Source organism: Oncorhynchus masou, unplaced genomic scaffold, assembly GCF_036934945.1.
Source record: "Oncorhynchus masou masou isolate Uvic2021 unplaced genomic scaffold, UVic_Omas_1.1 unplaced_scaffold_700, whole genome shotgun sequence".
In the NCBI taxonomy this organism is placed as follows: Eukaryota; Metazoa; Chordata; class Actinopteri; order Salmoniformes; family Salmonidae; genus Oncorhynchus; species Oncorhynchus masou.
This window is the reverse complement of record NW_027013460.1, coordinates 185029-205619: the sequence shown is the minus strand read 5'-3', so window position 1 is coordinate 205619 and position 20591 is coordinate 185029. Positions and strand designations below refer to the sequence as shown.

The window sequence follows — 20591 nt, the reverse complement described above, 5'->3', positions numbered from 1 at the left end:
TCTCTCTCTCTCTCTCGGTCTCTGGCTAATGCCTTAAACACAACTCTGCACACCATGAGAGACCATGCAGACAGACAGGTCTGTTAGTATGGAGACCAGACAGACACTTCTTCTGTTGCCATTTGTCTGTTTTCCACCTCTGCTTTCTTCTACCTCTGCTAGCACATCATTCTGCTTCTCAGCACAGCTGATCTATTGACGATAATAAACCCAGCATGGGTAGACAAGGGGGCTGGAGAGAGAGAGAAACAGGGAGACAGACAGGGAGATATACTGTATGTATCCTGACTAGACAGGACCATGGAGAGACAGACAGGGATACTGATATACTGGATGTATCCTGACTAGACAGGACCATGGAGAGACAGACAGAGATACTGATATACTGGATGTATCCTGACTAGACAGGACCATGGAGAGACAGACAGAGATACTGATATACTGGATGTATCCTGACTAGACAGGACCATGGAGAGACAGACAGGGATACTGATATACTGGATGTATCCTGACTAGACAGGACCATGGAGAGACAGACAGAGATACTGATATACTGGATGTATCCTGACTAGACAGGACCATGGAGAGACAGACAGAGATACTGATATACTGGATGTATCCTGACTAGACAGGACCATGGAGAGACAGACAGGGATACTGATATACTGTATGTATCCTGACTAGACAGGACCATGGAGAGACAGACAGAGATACTGATATACTGGATGTATCCTGACTAGACAGGACCATGGAGAGACAGACAGAGATATATGATATTCTCTTGTCTGAAGGAGACATCATGTCAGACTGGTTTGTACACACCCTTTCTGTCTCAGGTGCCTCTGCGTAGTCAGTGTGGAGGAAGCATTCAGTTTTGCGTGTGTGTGTCTGTGTGTGTGTGTATGCTTGTATGTGCCAATGAGAAACAGCAATGGTCCACTGGCCAGGGGGTTGATGACCATGCGTGTTAGGAACATGCACACACATCCTCTCCAACACACACACACCAGGAACTCCCCTCCAAATATGTCCAGAGAGAGCAGTAAATCAGGACCAGATCGGTTCAGTCCGACTCACAAAGGATCCGGCAGGAATTTGGGTCAGAGTGGTCAAATTGACACACACACACACACACACACACACACACACACACACACACACACACACACACACACACACACACACACAGACACAGACACACACACACACACACACACACACACACACACACACACAGTCCCCCAGGAGAGGATGTTTGTGAGGAAGGAATGTTCGCTATGAGCCTTCCGCTCCACAGAGGGAGCTGCTGGTCCAGACATATCTATCTGTTTCCCACCAATACTATACATTAATATGAACATCAACAAGCTCTGGCCCTGTGTTGAGATGTTTGTCCTCTTCCCTCCTTTATCCCCTCCTCTCTCTCTCTCTCCCTCATCTTCCTCTGTCTCTCTTCCTCTCTACCATCTTCTCTCCTCTATCCTCACTCCCTTCCCCTCACCTTCCTCTTTCCCCCTTCTCTCCTCTCCTCTCCTCTTTCCTCACTCCCTGCCCCTCACCCCACTTAACTCAGAATCCCAATAGCCCGTTCTCTCTCTAGATATCCATGGTGGGTATTTCTAGGATGTGTTTGGTATAAACAGGTGTTGTCTGGTTTTGTCTCTCTCCAGATGCCCGGGGTGGGTACTGCTATGCCAGCCTGCTGAACGGGCGTTGTGCCAACCAGAACTCCCAGCTCCTGACCAAGATACAGTGCTGCTGTGACAGTGGGCGCTGCTGGTCAGACGGGTCCAGTCCTGAGTTGTGCCCCATGACAGGGACTGGTAGGTACTGACCCAGTACTCATGTCCAATCAGCAATCATTTTCACTTTAGCTGTAGATGTTTGTTCTCTATTTCGTCATATTTCTATGTATCTCTCTCTCTGCTCTAGATGAGTACCAGAAGCTGTGCACACAGGTGCAGACCAGTCCAGGGGGGGGGCCTCTCCCAGGCGGGGGAGGGACTCTCCCAGGCGGGGGAGGGACTCTCCCAGGCGGGGGAGGGCCTCTCCCAGGCGGGGGAGGGGGAATACCAGGAGTTCCCCAGGTCCCAGGTATCTACCCAAGACCACCCTACCCAGGACCACCAATCCCTTTCCAGCCTCCGCCTGGACCAGGTCAATACCCTGGACCCAGTAAGTAGTACCCTGACCTCACCTCTCACCCCTGAAGCCTCCTCACATGTTAAAATCTGAGTCATATTAAAACCTTAATGGTTAAGAAATCCTTCAGTAGTGGGTCAACATAATTACTAGAGGTGCATGTGTAATGAAGTGCCTCTTATGACTATGAATGTGGTAATGTGGTAACCCCTCTTTCTGTCTCTCACCCCCTCTCCCTCTCTCCTTTCCCCCTCTCCCCACGACATCCCTCTCTCCTTTCCCTCTCTCCCCACTACATCCTTCTCCCCCCCTCTCCTTTCCCCCTCTCCCCCTTTCCCCCTCTCCCCACTACATCCCTCTCCCTCATCCTCTCCCTCCCTCTCCTTTCCCCCTCTCCCCACTACATCCCTCTCCTTCATCCTCTCCCTTCCTCCCCTTTCCCCCTCTCCCCACTACATCCCCCTCCCTCATCCTCTCCCTCCCTCTCCTTTCCCCCTCTCCCCACGACATCCCTCTCCCTCCCTCTCCTTTCCCCTCTCCCCACTACATCCCTCTCCCTCATCCTCTCCCTCTCTCTCTTTTCCCCCTCTCCCCACTACATCCCTCTCCCTCATCATCTCTCTCCCTCTCCTTTCCCCCTCTCCCCACTACATCCCTCTCCCTCATCCTCTCCCTCTCTCTCCTTTCCCCCTCTCCCCACTACATCCCTCTCCCTCTCTCTCCTTTCCCCCTCTCCCCACTACATCCCTCTCCCTCCCTCTCCTTTCCCCCTCTCCCCACTACATCCCTCTCACTCCCTCTCCTTTCCCCTCTCCCCACTACATCCCTCTCCTTCATCCTCTCCCTCCCTCTCCTTTCCCCCTCTCCCCACTACATCCCTCTCCCTCATCCTCTCCCTCCCTCTCCTTTCCCCCTCTCCCCACAATATCCCTCTCCCTCTCTCTCCTTCTCTCTCCTTTCCCCTCTCTCCTCTACATCCCTCTCCCTCATCATCTCTCTCCCTCTCCTTTCCCCCTCTCCCCACTACATCCCTCTCCCTCATCCTCTCCCTCTCTCTCCTTTCCCCCTCTCCCCACTACATCCCTCTCCCTCTCTCTCCTTTCCCCCTCTCCCCACTACATCCCTCTCCCTCATCCTCTCCCTCCCTCTCCTTTCCCCCTCTCCCCACTACATCCCTCTCACTCCCTCTCCTTTCCCCTCTCCCCACTACATCCCTCTCCTTCATCCCTCCCTCCTCTCCCTCTCCTTTCCCCCTCTCCCCACTACATCCCTCTCCCTCATCCTCTCCCTCCCTCTCCTTTCCCCCTCTCCCCACAATATCCCTCTCCCTCTCTCTCCTTCTCTCTCCTTTCCCCTCTCTCCTCTACATCCCTCTCCCTCATCATCTCTCTCCCTCTCCTTTCCCCCTCTCCCCACTACATCCCTCTCCCTCATCCTCTCCCTCTCTCTCCTTTCCCCCTCTCCCCACTACATCCCTCTCCCTCTCTCTCCTTTCCCCCTCTCCCCACTACATCCCTCTCCCTCATCCTCTCCCTCCCTCTCCTTCCCCCTCTCCCCACTACATCCCTCTCCCTCATCCTCTCCCTCCCTCTCCTTTCCCCCTCTCCCCACAATATCCCTCTCCCTCTCTCTCCTCTCTCTCCTTTCCCCTCTCCCCACTACATCCCTCTCCCTCATCCTCTCCCTCTCTCTCCTTTCCCCCTCTCCCCACTACATCCCTCTCCCTCTCTCTCCTTTCCCCCTCTCCCCACTACATCCCTCATCCCTCATCCTCTCCCTCCCTCTCCTTTCCCCCTCTCCCCACTACATCCCTCTCACTCCCTCTCCTTTCCCCCTCTCCCCACTACATCCCTCTCCCTCATCCTCTCCCTCTCTCTCCTTTCCCCCTCTCCCCACTACATCCCTCTCCCTCTCTCTCCTTTCCCTCTCCCCACTACATCCCTCTCCCTCATCCTCTCCCTCCCTCTCCTTTCCCCCTCTCCCCACTACATCCCTTTCCCTCTCCTTTCCCCTCTCCCCACTACATCCCCCTCCTTCATCCTCTCCCTCCCTCTCCTTTCCCCCTCTCCCCACTTCATCCCTCTCCCTCATCCTCTCCCTCCCTCTCCTTTCCCCCTCTCCCCACAATATCCCTCTCCCTCTCTCTCCTTCTCTCTCCTTTCCCCTCTCCCCACTACATCCCTCTCCTTCATCCTCTCCCTCCCTCCCTCTTCCCCCTCTCCCCACTATATCCCTCTCCCTCATCATCTCTCTCCCTCTCCTTTCCCCCTCTCCCCACTACATCCCACTCCCTCATCCTCTCCCTCCCTCTCCTTTCCCCCTCTCCCCACTACATCCCTCTCCCTCCCCTCCTTTCCCCTCTCCCCACTACATCCCTCTCCCTCATCCTCTCCCTCTCTCTCTTTCCCCCTCTCCCCACTACATCCCTCTCCCTCATCATCTCTCTCCCTCTCCTTTCCCCCTCTCCCCACTACATCCCTCTCCCTCATCCTCTCCCTCTCTCTCCTTTCCCCCTCTCCCCACTACATCCCTCTCCCCTCTCTCCTTTCCCCCTCTCCCCACTACATCCCTCTCCCTCATCCCTCCCTCCCTCTCCTTTCCCCCTCTCCCCACTACATCCCTCTCACTCCCTCTCCTTTCCCCTCTCCCCACTACATCCCTCTCCTCATCCTCTCCCTCCCTCTCCTTTCCCCCTCTCCCCACTACATCCCTCTCCCTCATCCTCTCCCTCCCTCTCCTTTCCCCCTCTCCCCACAATATCCCTCTCCCTCTCTCTCTCCTCTCTCTCCTTTCCCCCTCTCCCCACTCATCATCTCTCTCCCTCTCCTTTCCCCCTCTCCCCACTACATCCCTCTCCCTCATCCTCTCCCTCTCTCTCCTTTCCCCCTCTCCCCACTACATCCCTCTCCCTCTCTCTCCTTTCCCCCTCTCCCCACTACATCCCTCTCCCTCATCCTCTCCCTCCCTCTCCTTTCCCCCTCTCCCCACTACATCCCTCTCACTCCCTCTCCTTTCCCCTCTCCCCACTACATCCCTCTCCTTCATCCTCTCCCTCCCTCTCCTTTCCCCCTCTCCCCACTACATCCCTCTCCCTCATCCTCTCCCTCCCTCTCCTTTCCCCCTCTCCCCCCACAATATCCCTCTCCCCATCCTCTCTCCTTCTCTCTCCTTTCCCCTCTCCCTCTACATCCCTCTCCCTCATCATCTCTCTCCCTCTCCTTTCCCCCTCTCCCCACTACATCCCTCTCCCTCATCCTCTCCCTCTCTCTCCTTTCCCCCTCTCCCCACTACATCCCTCTCCCTCCTCTCCTTTCCCCCTCTCCCCACTACATCCCTCTCCCTCATCCTCTCCCTCCCTCTCCTTCCCCCTCTCCCCACTACATCCCTCTCCCTCATCCTCTCCCTCCCTCTCCTTTCCCCCTCTCCCCACAATATCCCTCTCCCTCTCTCTCCTTCTCTCTCCTTTCCCCTCTCCCCACTACATCCCTCTCCCTCATCCTCTCCCTCTCTCTCCTTTCCCCCTCTCCCCACTACATCCCTCTCCCTCTCTCTCCTTTCCCCCTCTCCCCACTACATCCCTCATCCCTCATCCTCTCCCTCCCTCTCCTTTCCCCCTCTCCCCACTACATCCCTCTCACTCCCTCTCCTTTCCCCCTCTCCCCACTACATCCCTCTCCCTCATCCTCTCCCTCTCTCTCCTTTCCCCCTCTCCCCACTACATCCCTCTCCCTCTCTCTCCTTTCCCCCTCTCCCCACTACATCCCTCTCCCTCATCCTCTCCCTCCCTCTCCTTTCCCCCTCTCCCCACTACATCCCTCTCACTCCCTCTCCTTTCCCCTCTCCCCACTACATCCCCCTCCTTCATCCTCTCCCTCCCTCTCCTTTCCCCCTCTCCCCACTACATCCCTCTCCCTCATCCTCTCCCTCCCTCTCCTTTCCCCCTCTCCCCACAATATCCCTCTCCCTCTCTCTCCTTCTCTCTCCTTTCCCCTCTCCCCACTACATCCCTCTCCTTCATCCTCTCCCTCCCTCTCCTTTCCCCCTCTCCCCACTATATCCCTCTCCTTCATCCTCTCCCTCCCTCTCCTTTCCCCCTCTCCCCACTACATCCCTCTCCCTCATCCTCTCCCTCTCTCTCCTTTCCCCCTCTCCCCACTACATCCCTCTCCCTCTCTCTCCTTTCCCCCTCTCCCCACTACATCCCTCTCCCTCATCCTCTCCCTCCCTCTCCTTTCCCCCTCTCCCCACTACATCCCTCTCCCTCCCTCTCCTTTCCCCCTCTCCCCACTACATCCCTCTCCCTCATCCTCTCCCTCTCTCCTTTCCCCCTCTCCCCACTATATCCCTCTCACTCTCTCTCCTTCTCTCTCCTTCCCCCTCTCCCCTCTACATCCCTCTCCCTCATCCTCTCCCTCTCTCTCCTTTCCCCCTCTCCCCACTACATCCCTCTCACTCACTCTCCTTTCCCCACTACATCCCTCTCCCTCATCCTCTCCCTCCCTCTCCTTTCCCCCCTCTCCCCACTACATCCCTCTCACTCACTCTGCTTTCCCCACTACATCCCTCTCCTTCATCCTCTCCCTCCCTCTCCTTTCCCCCTCTCCCCACTATATCCCTCTCCCTCTCTCTCCTTCTCTCTCCTTTCCCCTCTCCCCTCTACATCCCTCTCTCCTTTCCCCCTCTCTCCACTATATCCCTCTCCCTCTCTCTCCTTCTCTCTCCTTCCCCCTCTCCCCTCTACATCCCTCTCCCTCATCCTCTCCCTCTCTCTCCTTTACTCCTCTCTCCACTACATCTCCCCCTCTCCCCCCTCTCCCCCTCCAGGCATCATCCAGACCCAGAACATCAGTACCAGCATTACTAACATGTGTGCGGTATACAGGAACCTGTGTCTGAACGGCCGCTGTGTCCCCTCCCCTGGAAGCTACCGCTGTGACTGTAACATGGGCTTCAGACTAGACTCACGAGGAGAGTGTATCGGTGAGGGATGGATCGATGGAGAGAGGGAGAGGGAGGGAGAGGACAGGAGGGTGAGGGGGTAGGGTGAGGGGAGGAGGGAGAGAGAGGAGAGAGGGAGGAGAGGGCAGGAGTGTGAGGGGGTAGGGTGAGAGGGATGGAGGAGGGAGGGAGAGGGCATGATGGTGAGGGGAGGAGGGAGAGAGGGATGGAGCAATGGAGGAGGGAGAGAAGGAGGGAAGAGAGCGAGAGAGAGAGAGAGAGAGAGAGATAGAGAGAGAGAGAGAGAGAGAGAAGGGGGTGGGAGGAAGGGTGGTAGGGACAGGTGGACAGAGTTTGGTTCTTACAGTGTGCTTGCTCTCCAGATGATGATGAGTGTGAGCGGAACCCGTGTGCGAACGGAGAGTGTGTGAACACGGCTGGATCCTACTTCTGCCAGTGTCCTGCTGGCTTCCAGTCTACTGCTACCAGGACCGAGTGCAGAGGTAACACACACACAACTGTACACACACACACATATACAAACACAGAGTGGTGAGAATATAATGTCCTGTGTGTGTTTCAGACCTGGATGAGTGTGTGGCAAACGGTCGTATCTGTAACAACGGAAGGTGTGTGAACACTGAGGGGAGCTTCCACTGTGTCTGCAACGCCGGCTTTGAGATCTCTACTGACGGGAAGAACTGTCAAGGTCTGTCTCAAACACACCTCTCTCTCTCTGTTTGTCTTTGTGGATCTCTGTTGATCTCTGTTGGTCTCTGTTGGTCCTAGTTGGTCTCTATTTGTCTTTGTGGATCATTTGGTCTGTTGGTCTCTGTTGATCTCTGTTGATCTCTGTTGGTCTCTGTTGATCTCTGTTGGTCTCTGTTGGTCTCTGTTGATCTCTGTTGATCTCTGTTGGTCTCTGTTGATCTCTGTTTGTCTTTGTGGATCTCTGTTGGTCTCTGTTGATCTCTGTTGGTCTCTGTTGATCTCTGTTGGTCTCTGTTGATCTTTGTTGGTCTTTGTGGATCTCTGTTGATCTCTGTTGGTCTCTGTTGATCTATGTTGGTCTCTGTTGGTCTCTGTTGATCTATGTTGGTCTCTGTTGGTCTCTGTTGATCTATGTTGGTCTCTGTTGGTCTTTGTTGATCTTTGTTGGTCTCGGTTGATCTCTGTTTGTCTTTGTGGATCTCTGTTGGACTCTGTTGATCTCTGTTGGTCTCTGTTGATCTCTGTTGGTCTATGTTGGTCTCTGTTGGTCTCTGTTGGTTTCTGTTGGTCTCTGTTCGTCTCTGTTGATCTATGTTTGTCTCTGTTGATCTCTGTCTCTCTCTTTGTTGGTCTTTGATGGTCTCTGTTGGTCTCTGTTGATCTATGTTTGTCTCTGTTGATCTCTGTCTCTCTCTTTGTTGGTCTTTGATGGTCTCTGTTGATCTCTGTTGATCTCTGTTTGTCTCTGTTGGTCTCTATTTGTCTCTGTTGGTCTCTGTTGGTCTCTGTTGGTCTCTTTTGGTCTCTGTTTGTCTCTGTTGGTTTCTGTTTGTCTCTGTTGGTCTCTGTTGATCTCTTTTTGTCTCTGTTGGTCTCTGTTGATCTCTGTTGGTCTCTGTTGATCTTTGTTGATCTTTGTGGATCTCTGTTGATCTCTGTTGGTCTCTGTTGATCTATGTTGGTCTCTGTTGGTCTCTGTTGATCTATGTTGGTCTCTGTTGGTCTCTGTTGATCTATGTTGGTCTCTGTTGATCTTTGTTGGTCTCGGTTGATCTCTGTTTGTCTTTGTGGATCTCTGTTGGACTCTGTTGATCTCTGTTGGTCTCTGTTGATCTCTGTTGGTCTATGTTGGTCTCTGTTGGTCTCTGTTGGTTTCTGTTGGTCTCTGTTCGTCTCTGTTGATCTATGTTTGTCTCTGTTGATCTCTGTCTCTCTCTTTGTTGGTCTTTGATGGTCTCTGTTGGTCTCTGTTGATCTATGTTTGTCTCTGTTGATCTCTGTCTCTCTCTTTGTTGGTCTTTGATGGTCTCTGTTGATCTCTGTTGATCTCTGTTTGTCTCTGTTGGTCTCTATTTGTCTCTGTTGGTCTCTGTTGGTCTCTTTTGGTCTCTGTTTGTCTCTGTTGGTCTCTGTTTGTCTCTGTTGGTCTCTGTTGATCTATTTTTGTCTCTGTTGGTCTCTGTTGATCTCTGTTTGTCTCTGTTGGTCTCTGTTGATCTCTTTTTGTCTCTGTTGGTCTCTGTTGATCTCTGTTGGTCTCTGTTGATCTTTGTTGGTCTTGATCTCTTTGTGGATCTCTGTTGATCTCTTTTGGTCTCTGTTGATCTATGTTGGTCTCTGTTGATCTATGTTGGTCTCTGTTGGTCTCTGTTGATCTATGTTGGTCTCTGTTGGTCTCTGTTGATCTCTTTTTGTCTCTGTTGGTCTCTGTTGATCTCTGTTTGTCTCTGTTGGTCTCTGTTGATCTCTGTTGGTCTCTGTTGATCTCTGTTGATCTCTGTCTGTCTCTGTTGATCTTTGTTTGTCTCCATTAGTCTCTGTTTCTCATTGTTTCTCTCTGTTGATCTCTTTTCTTCCCTCTATATCTCACAATTTTCATTTTAATTAACTTTATTAACATGCCCTATTGACACATACTGTCAAATACATCAATCTCTATATGTTTCTCTCTGTCTCTCTCTCTTTTGTTCTCTGTTTCTCTCTCTCTGTCTCTCTCTCTTTCTTTGTTTCTCTCTCTCTCTTTCTTTGTTTCTCTCTCTGTCTTTCTGTTTCTCTCTCTCTGTCTCTCTGTCTCTCTCTCTTTCTGTCTCTCTTTCTCTCTCTCTCTGTTTCTCTCTGCCTCTCTCTCTCTCTGTCTCTCTCTTTTTCTCTGTTTCTCTCTCTGTCTCTCTGTTTCTCTTTCTCTGTCTCTCTTTCTCTCTCGCTCTGTTTCTCTCTGTCTCTTTCTCTCTCTCTCTCTTTCTCTCTGCCTCTGTTTCTCTCTCTCTCTGTCTCTCTCTATTTATTTATCTCTCTCTCTCTGTTTCTCTCTGTCTCTGTTTCTCTCTCTCTGTCTCTCTCTCTTTCTCTCTGTCTCTTAGTTTCTGTCATTCTTTCTTTCTCTCAATCTTGCTTAATTCTCGATCTTAGATCTGGAACCCTCTACACTACTTGAAGTCATGCAGTCGTTCTGTATATTCTAATAGTATTTTCCCACATATTTTAGATTCATTTAGACTTATTGTTATCTATGACCTGTATATATTGTCCTAATATGTGTGTGTGTGTGTGTGTGTTTGCATGTGTGCGTGCGTTTGTTTGTTTGTTTTCTTGTTTTCTTTCTTTCTTTCCCCCAGACATGGATGAGTGTCTGATCAGGAACATGTGTTTGAATGGGATGTGCATCAACGACGAGGGAAGCTTTAAATGTATTTGTAAACATGGCTATCTGCTCGATCCAACCGGGCGCTTTTGTGTAGGTACGTCTGCTGTCCAATCACAACCCTCTGTCTGCCGCATCAGAAAAGTATATGAAAACTGTCAAATGCAATGTCCCGGAAAGTGTAAAAGTCAGGAAATGTCCCGGAAAGTGTAAAAGTCAGGAAATGTCCTGAAAAGTGTCAATGCCACAAAAATGTACCAAAAGGTGGCAAATTCATGTAAAAAAAAGTCTCGATGGGAGTTCTGTTGCTAGTAGTCTACATAGAGTAGAGAGAGTCTCATTTCAGAAAGGGATGTATTTCCTCAGTAATGAATTGTGCGGTCTAGAGAGGTTAACAGTCTACACAGTCTAGAGAGGGTTAACAGTCTACAGTCTAGAGAGGTTAACAGTCTAGAGTGGTTTAACAGTCTACACAGTCTAGAGAGGTTAGCAGTCTACACAGTCTAGAGGGGGTTAACAGTCTACACAGTCTAGAGAGGGTTAACAGTCTACACAGTCTAGAGAGGTTTAACAGTCTAGAGAGGTTTAACAGTCTACACAGTCTAGAGAGGTTAGCAGTCTAGAGAGGTTTAACAGTCTACACAGTCCGTTGAGGTCTGTGCTCTTTCTCTGCCTCTGAGGAAACCAAGGTTGGTTCCCAAATGGCACGCTAATTCCAATATACTGTACTACTTCAACCAGAGATCTACAGTATGTACCCTGGCCAAACATGGGGTACTATTTAGGATACAGGGTGTTATTTGGGACACAGCCCATGTTCCAGACATAACACAAAGCAACCAGCCACATCACTGTTTCCACGTCATTAGGGTCGTTGTTAGAATACACCACGGTGGTTTACATTATGGGCCGATGTGACTGGAGCAGGAGAAAGCTTTTTCTTCTGTTGGGTTATATGATCTTCCAGGAAGATAAAGAGTGAACTTATACTGTACAGCCATTATAGCTGAATCATGAAATAAGTGGCCCTTAGAGAGTGGTTAGCAAACTGCAAGTCAAATATTTTCACTCAATAATGTCAAGTCCAGTTCAATAATGTCCAGTTCAATAATGTCAAGTCCAGTTCAATAATGTCAAGTCCAGTTCAATAATGTCAAGTCCAGTTCAATAATGTCAAGTCCAGTTCAATAATGTCAAGTCCAGTTCAATAATGTCAAGTCCAGTTCAATAATGTCAAGTCCAGTTCAATAATGTCAAGTCCAGTTCAATAATGTCAAGTACAGTTCAATAATGTCAAGTCCAGTTCAATAATGTCAAGTCCAGTTCAATGATGGCAAGTCCAGTTCAATGATGTCAAGTCCAGTTCAATGATGTCAAGTCCAGTTCAATGATGTCAAGTCCAGTTCAATGATGTCAAGTCCAGTTCAATGATGTCAAGCACAGTTCAATAATGTCAAGTCCAGTTCAATAATGTCAAGTCCAGTTCAATAATGTCAAGTCCAGTTCAATGATGTCAAGCACAGTTCAATAATGTCAAGCACAGTTCAATAATGTCAAGCACAGTTCAATAATGTCAAGCACAGTTCAATAATGTCAAGTCCAGTTCAATAATGTCAAGTCCAGTTCATCTGTGGGAGTTGAAGTTGTTTGAAGTGAAAGAATTATAGTAAATAAACAACCTTGACCAGATTGAGTCTAGAGAAGAGAAGTTACATGGACAATCAGAAGGATATTTTGTGGGTATAACTTGACAGTTGATATTGAGCTGGTTTTCCAGACCTTTGTTAGGCCTGCTTCTGGAATAAGTATGCTCAAGAGAAAATATACACTGAGTGTACAAAACATTAAGAACACCTGCTCTTTACATGACATAGACTGACCAGGTGAAAGTTATGATCCCTTATTGATGTAACTTGTTAAATCCACTTCAATCAGTGTAGATAAAAGGGAGTATTAGGACTGAATATTAGGAAGGTGTTCTTAATGTTTAGTAAACTCAGTGTGTACATTGACAACATTGTAATATTAGGAAGGTGTTCTTAATGTTTAGTAAACTCAGTGTACATTGACAACGTAATATTAGGAAGGTGTTCTTAATGTTTGGTAAACTCAGTGTACATTGACAACTTAATATTAGGAAGGTGTTTTTAATGTTTAGTAAACTCAGTGTACATTGACAACTTAATATTAGGAAGGTGTGCTTAATGTTTAGTAAACTCGGTGTACATTGACAACGTAATAGTAGGAAGGTGTGCTTAATGTTTAGTAAACTCAGTGTACATTGACAACGTAATATTAGGAAGGTGTTCTTAATGTTCAGTAAACTCGGTGTACATTGACAACGTAATATTAGGAAGGTGTTCTTAATGTTTGGTAAACTCAGTGTACATTGACAACTTAATATTAGGAAGGTGTTCTTAATGTTTGGTAAACTCAGTGTACATTGACAACTTAATATTAGGAAGGTGTTCTTAATGTTTGGTAAACTCAGTGTACATTGACAACTTAATATTAGGAAGGTGTTCTTAATGTTTAGTAAACTCAGTGTACATTGACAACGTAATATTAGGAAGGTGTTCTTAATGTTTAGTAAACTCAGTGTACATTGACAACTTAATATTAGGAAGGTGTTCTTAATGTTTAGTAAACTCAGTGTACATTGACAACGTAATATTATGAAGGTGTTCTTAATGTTTAGTAAACTCAGTGTACATTGACAACATTGAAGGTGTTCTTAATGTTTAGTAAACTTGTACATTGACAGTAATAGCCTTAATGTAGGTCTGGTAAACCGTCTCATAGTGTTCCATTGTATCCTATCATAACCTTTGTTCCCCTGCTACCCCTTTCACCTGTCTCCCTTCCTGTCTCCCCTGTTCTCCTCCTGCCTCCCCTGTTCTCCCCTCCTGTCTCCCCTGTTCTCCCTTCCTGTTCTCCCTTCCTGTCTCCCCTGTTCTCCCCTCCTGTCTCCCCTGTTCTCCCTTCCTGTCTCCCCTGTTCTCCCCTCCTGTCTCCCCTGTTCTCCCTTCCTGTTCTCCCTTCCTGTCTCCCCTGTTCTCCTCCTGTCTCCCCTGTTCTCCCCTCCTGTCTCCCCTGTTCTCCTCCTGTCTCCCCTGTTCTCCCCTCCTGTCTCCTCTGTTCTCCACTCCTGTCTCCCCTGTTCTCCTCCTATCTCCCCTGTTCTCCTCCTGTCTCCTCTGTTCTCCACTCCTGTCTCCCCTGTTCTCCTCCTGTCTCCCCTGTTCTCCTCCTGTCTCCCCTGTTCTCCTCCTGTCTCCCCTGTTCTCCTCCTGTCTCCCCTGTTCTCCCCTCCTGTCTCCTCTGTTCTCCACTCCTGTCTCCCCTGTTCTCCTCCTATCTCCCCTGTTCTCCTCCTGTCTCCTCTGTTCTCCACTCCTGTCTCCTCTGTTCTCCACTCCTGTCTCCCCTGTTCTCCTCCTGTCTCCTCTGTCTCTCTCCCAGACATTGATGAGTGTGAGACTCCAGGGATCTGTATGAACGGCCACTGTGTGAATACGGAGGGGTCGTTCAGGTGTGAGTGTATGGCTGGTCTGGCCGTGGGTCTGGATGGCCGCGTCTGTGTCGGTGAGTGTCTCCTCTCTAGAATCTGATCTATGATCAATCTATTATTGATTGATTGATTTGGTTTAATCAATCACAAATTCCCTTTTGGAACCCTTTTTTTCTAAGAGTGTGTGGTCATAGTATTGGTTTGGGACCATATTCCTGGTTTCACAATGTGAGTGGGCTGGCAGGAAGTGTACAGTTTGGGTTGACTGCATTCGTTGTGGATGATATCAGATCAGGGGAATGCTGCAATCCCTTCGATACACAATCCTGTTTGTTTCACTGTTGTTTGTCTGAACGAGGGAGCGAGGGAGGGAGGGGAGGAGGGGGGGCGAGGGGAGGGAGGGAGGGGGGAGGGAGGGGGGAGGGAGGAGGGAGGGGGGAGGGAGGAGGAGGGAGGGGAGGGAGGGAGGGAGGGAGGGAGTGGAGGGGGGGATCTGGAGGGGAGGGACGGCCACTGTGGGAAGGGGAGGGGTCGGAGGTGTGAGGGATGGCTGGTCTGGCCGTGGGGAGGGATGGGGGTCTGGGAGGTGAGTGTGGCGAGGGAGGAGAATCTGAGGGAGGGATCAATCTATTAGGGATTGGGGAGGGAATCAATCACAAGGGAGGAGGGGGGGGACCCTTTTTTTTCTAGGGGAGGGTGGGAGGGATGGGGGAGGGAGGGAGGGAGGGAGGATGGGAGGGGGCTGGGAGGAAGTGGGGAGGGGGTGAGGGAGGCGGAGGGAGGGATGATATCAGGGGGAGGGGGAGGGGGAGGGAGGGGGGGGAGGGAGGATCCTGAGGGAGGGAGGGTTGTTTGTCTGAGGGAGGGAGGAGGGAGGGAGGGAGGGGGGGCGAGGGGGAGGGGGGGGGGAGCGAGGGAGGGAGGGAGGGGGGAGGGAGGGAGGGGGGGCGAGGGGAGGGAGGAGGGGAGGGAGGGAGGGGGGGCGAGGGAGGAGGGAGGGAGGGAGGGATGGGGGGGGAGGGAGGGAAACAAGAAGAGATAGATTCATAGTTTTCTCTGTATCCTGATTCCAGACACACATATGCGCAGCACTTGTTATGGAGGATACAAGCGGGGACAGTGTGTGAAGCCATTCTTCGGAGCCGTGACCAAGTCAGAATGCTGCTGTGCCAGTGTGGAGTACGCCTTTGGAGAGTCCTGCCAACCATGCCCACCCCAAAATTCAGGTATACACACACACACACACACACACACACACACACACACACACACACACACACACACACACACACACACACACACACACACACACACACACACACACACACACACACACACACACTCATACACACACACACACATACACATGCACACACACACACACAACTGGGTCTACACGGCCACCACTCATGCTGTTGTCCTGAGTGAAGTGGATGATGTGTTTTAGCCTCCCAGCTAACATTAGTAATACCACAGACCAGCTGATGTCCAACAGACAGAGCGATATGAGGGACACACACTCTTGAGGCATCAAGATGGAGTCTGCAGTTTGACATTTACTCTGTCTGAGTCATGATTACAGAGATTGATATCCAGGCTGTTCCGGCTCTGACAAAGTAACAGCGTTACCATGCACTGATGTTCTATGGTTGGTCACTATAAACCGTCCAACTCTTAATCTGATTCAATCCACAGAAACAGGAGATGTTGTCTTCATCTGCTGTGGCCTGTAATCTCTGACTGTCTGACTCCTCCACTCCTCCACCCCCACCCCCACCGCCACCTCCACTCCTCTACCCCCACTCCTCCACTCCTTCACCATGCCACCCCCTCCACCACTCCTCTACCTCCATTCCTCCACCCCCACCCCCACCCTGCCACCCCCACTCCTCCATCCTGCAACCCCCTCCACCCATTCCTCCACCTCCAATCCTCCACCCCCACCCTGTCACCCCCCCACTCCTCCACCCTACCACCTCCTCCACCCCTCTACCCCCACTCCTCCACCCTGCCACCCCTCCACCCACTCCTCCACCTCCATTCCTCCACCCTGCCACCTACTCCACCCCTCTACCCCCACTCCTCCACCCTGCCACCCCCTCCACCCACTCCTCCACCTCCATTCCTCCACCCCCACCCTGTCACCCCCCCCCACTCCTCCACCCTACCACCTCCTCCACCCCTCTACCCCCACTCCTCCACCCTGCCACCCCCTCCACCCACTCCTCCACCTCCATTCCTCCACCCTGCCACCTCCTCCACCCCTCTACCCCCACTCCTCCACCCTGCCACCCCCTCCACCCACTCCTCCACCTTCATTCCTCCACCCCCACCCTGCCACCCCCCAGTCCTCCACCCCTCTACCCCCACTCCTCCACCCTGCCACCCCCTCCACCCCTCTACCCCCACTCCTCTACCCTGCCACCTCCCCCACCCCTCTACCCCCACTTCTCCACTCCACTCCACCTCCCCCCCACTCCTCCACCCCCACTCCTCCACCCCTCCACCCCCAATCCTCGACCCTGCCACCCCCCTCCACTCCTCCACCCCCACCCACTCCTCCATACTGCCACCCCTCTCCACCCCTCCACCTCGCCACACATAATAACACTACAACCAGTCATTTCTCATTAGCTCTTCCTGTTAAAGTCTATATTGAAAAGATGCCAAAGTTCCACCACATTAAGGGTTCATTTCATATATATCCAGACCAAATGAGAAAGCATGGAAACGGATAATAACATGGTATGAAATGACTTGCTCTGAGATCTCTGGATGTTGGTAAATGTGACGCTGTTATTTCGTTTAGTAGTTTCACTACCCGTGTGTGTGTGTGTGTGAAGGTGTGTGTGTGTGTGTGTGTGTGTGTGTGTGTGTGTGTGTGTGTGTGTGTGTGTGTGTGTGTGTGTGTGTGTGTGTGTGTGTGTGTGTGTGTGTGTGTGTGTGTTGCAGCTGAGTTCCTGGCCCTGTGTAGTAACGGCCCCGGCACTACCAGCGATGGCAGAGGTAACGATCAAAATCAGAAGGAACCTGGTGTGTCTCAATGAAATGTCTCTCTCTCCCAGATATTAACCTTGTGTGTTTGTGTGTGTATCTCTCCCAGATAATAACCTTGTGTGCCTGTGTGTTTGTGTGTGTATCTCTCCCAGATAATAACCTTGTGTGCCTGTGTGTTTGTGTGTGTATCTCTCCCAGATAATAACCTTGTGTGCCTGTGTGTTTGTGTGTGTATCTCTCCCAGATATTAACCTTGTGTGCCTGTGTGTTTGTGTGTGTATCTCTCCCAGATATTAACCTTGTGTGCCTGTGTGTTTGTGTGTGTATCTCTCCCAGATAATAACCTTGTGTGCCTGTGTGTTTGTGTGTGTATCTCTCCCAGATAATAACCTTGTGTGCCTGTGTGTTTGTGTGTTTATCTCTCCCAGATAATAACCTTGTGTGCCTGTGTGTTTGTGTGTGTATCTCTCCCAGATAATAACCTTGTGTGTTTGTGTGTGTATCTCTCCCAGATAATAACCTTGTGTGCCTGTGTGTTTGTGTGTGTATCTCTCCCAGATAATAACCTTGTGTGTTTGTGTGTTTATCTCTCCCAGATAATAACCTTGTGTGCCTGTGTGTTTGTGTGCTTATCTCTCCCAGATAATAACCTTGTGTGCCTGTGTGTTTGTGTGTTTATCTCTCCCAGATAATAACCTTGTGTGCCTGTGTGTTTGTGTGTTTATCTCTCCCAGATAATAACCTTGTGTGCCTGTGTGTTTGTGTGTTTATCTCTCCCAGATAATAACCTTGTGTGCCTGTGTGTTTGTGTGTTTATCTCTCCCAGATAATAACCTTGTGTGCCTGTGTGTTTGTGTGTTTATCTCTCCCAGATAATAACCTTGTGTGCCTGTGTGTTTGTGTGTTTATCTCTCCCAGATAATAACCTTGTGTGTTTGTGTGTTTGTGTGTGTATCTCTCCCAGATATTAACCTTGTGTGCCTGTGTGTTTGTGTGTGTATCTCTCCCAGATATTAACCTTGTGTGCCTGTGTGTTTGTGTGTGTATCTCTCCCAGATATTAACCTTGTGTGCCTGTGTGTTTGTGTGTGTATCTCTCCCAGATATTAACCTTGTGTGCCTGTGTGTTTGTGTGTGTATCTCTCCCAGATATTAACCTTGTGTGCCTGTGTGTTTGTGTGTGTATCTCTCCCAGATATTAACCTTGTGTGCCTGTGTGTTTGTGTGTGTATCTCTCCCAGATATTAACCTTGTGTGCCTGTGTGTTTGTGTGTGTGTGTATCTCTCCCAGATATTAACCTTGTGTGTTTGTGTGTGTATCTCTCCCAGATAATAACCTTGTGTGCCTGTGTGTTTGTGTGTGTATCTCTCCCAGATAATAACCTTGTGTGCCTGTGTGTTTGTGTGTGTATCTCTCCCAGATATTAACCTTGTGTGCCTGTGTGTTTGTGTGTTTATCTCTCCCAGATAATAACCTTGTGTGCCTGTGTGTTTGTGTGTGTATCTCTCCCAGATATTAACCTTGTGTGCCTGTGTGTTTGTGTGTGTATCTCTCCCAGATAATAACCTTGTGTGCCTGTGTGTTTGTGTGTGTATCTCTCCCAGATATTAACCTTGTGTGCCTGTGTGTTTGTGTGTGTATCTCTCCCAGATAATAACCTTGTGTGCCTGTGTGTTTGTGTGTGTATCTCTCCCAGATATTAACCTTGTGTGCCTGTGTGTTTGTGTGTGTGTATCTCTCCCAGATAATAACCTTGTGTGCCTGTGTGTTTGTGTGTTTATCTCTCCCAGATAATAACCTTGTATGTTTGTGTGTTTATCTCTCCCAGATAATAACCTTGTGTGCCTGTGTGTTTGTGTGTGTATCTCTCCCAGATAATAACCTTGTGTGCCTGTGTGTTTGTGTGTGTATCTCTCCCAGATAATAACCTTGTGTGCCTGTGTGTTTGTGTGTTTATCTCTCCCAGATAATAACCTTGTGTGCCTGTGTGTTTGTGTGTGTATCTCTCCCAGATAATAACCTTGTGTGCCTGTGTGTTTGTGTGTGTATCTCTCCCAGATATTAACCTTGTGTGCCTGTGTGTGTGTGTGTGTGTGTATCTCTCCCAGATATCAATGAGTGTGCTCTGGACCCAGACATCTGTCAGAACGGTGTGTGTGAGAACATGCTGAGGACCTATAAGTGTAACTGTAACATGGGCTTTGAGGTGGACACCACTGGAAAACACTGTGTTGGTGAGTCCCATGATGTATCCTTAAAATGACTGGGTTATCCTAATGTTTCTATCCCTGCCTGTCTGTCTGTCTGTCTGTCTGTCTGTCTGTCTGTCTGTCTGTCTGTCTGTCTGTCTGTCTGTCTGTCGAGACATACTGTAGATGAATGTATTAACCCTAGAGATCGTATTAAATGAGTTTTATTCTGTGGTATTACCCCCGTCTGTGTATCTGTCTCCTCTCAGACATAGATGAGTGTGCAGTGAACAGGTTACTGTGTGACAACGGCCTGTGCAGGAACACTCCAGGTAGTTTCACCTGCCACTGTCCCACCGGCTTCCTGTTCCACGCTGAGACGGATGTCTGTGAAGGTGAGATACACTGGCCCAGACGAGTTACTGTCTGTCCGTCTGTCTGTCATGGTTGGGTTTAATCACATTTAAAGTTCAGAGAATTGGAATTGTAATTTCAAGGTACTTCCGTAATTGTCCGTAATTGAAATGGAGTTGACCTCCAGCCCTGCTGTCGGTCTGTCACACAGAAGACGTGTTAGAAGCTTGTCAGGAGTACAAAGAAAGATGTGCTAACACATCTTCCTGTAGATATTGATTTGTGGATTACTTTCTCCTCTAATTCATATAGATGTGTGTGTGTTTCTTGTCGATATTGATGAATATGTGTTGTCTCCTGCAGACATTGATGAGTGTGAGTCGAAGCCGTGTGTGAACGGGGACTGTAAGAACAGCCCGGGGTCCTACGTGTGTCTCTGCTCAGCAGGCAGCACGCTGGACGCCTCTGGAACACAGTGTATAGGTACGTGAGTATAACAACCCCTGCTGTGTGTGTGTGTGTGTGTGTGTGTGTGTGTGTGTGTGTGTGTGTGTGTGTGTGTGTGTGTGTGTGTGTGTGTGTGTGTTTGTGAGAGGATGTTACTTTTGACCAGAGGATTAGGGGACTACTATCTGAGGGGCTAAAATGGCAGCTATGAAATGTTATGATGTGTATTAGTACAGTCCTCTGCCCTCCCTCTCCCTGTCCCTGTAGAGACCAGTAAAGGCACATGTTGGCTGAAGGTGATTAACGGGCGCTGTGAGATCAACATCAACGGAGCCACTCTGAAATCCCACTGCTGCTCCACACTGGGAGAGGCCTGGGGAAGTCCCTGTGCCAAGTGTGAACCAGGTTAGTGGGAACCTACAGAACCATATAGAACCATATGGAACATCTAGAATCTCTAGAACTTATAGAACCTATTTAACCTGTAGGCCTTCTCTTGGGAGAGGCCTGGGGAAGTCCATGTGCCAAGTGTGAACCAGGTTAGTGGGAACCTACAGAACGATATAGAACCATATGGAACATCTAGAATCTCTAGAACTTATAGAACCTATTTAACCTGTAGGCCTTCTCTTGGGAGAGGCCTGGGGAAGTCCATGTGCCA

At 49.9% G+C, this 20591-nt stretch overlaps 2 protein-coding genes across 2 annotated transcripts in view; both read left to right on the top strand.

The window, feature by feature from the left end:
• LOC135537026 (fibrillin-1-like) overlaps nt 1-1706 on the top strand; it is a 44885-nt gene extending 43179 nt beyond the window's left edge. The window contains exon 6 of the mRNA XM_064963238.1: nt 1671-1706. Within this exon, the coding sequence (XP_064819310.1) occupies nt 1671-1706 (36 nt within the window). The remainder of the gene's footprint in view (nt 1-1670) is intronic.
• LOC135537029 (fibrillin-1-like) overlaps nt 1664-20591 on the top strand; it is a 104642-nt gene continuing 85714 nt past the window's right edge. The window contains 13 exon segments of the mRNA XM_064963240.1: nt 1664-1823; nt 1933-2175; nt 6967-7122; nt 7464-7583; nt 7664-7789; nt 10407-10529; nt 13895-14017; nt 15017-15169; nt 16896-16949; nt 19049-19174; nt 19399-19524; nt 19847-19966; nt 20198-20335. Of these exon segments, the coding sequence (XP_064819312.1) occupies nt 1811-1823; nt 1933-2175; nt 6967-7122; nt 7464-7583; nt 7664-7789; nt 10407-10529; nt 13895-14017; nt 15017-15169; nt 16896-16949; nt 19049-19174; nt 19399-19524; nt 19847-19966; nt 20198-20335 (1621 nt within the window). The 5' untranslated portion in view covers nt 1664-1810.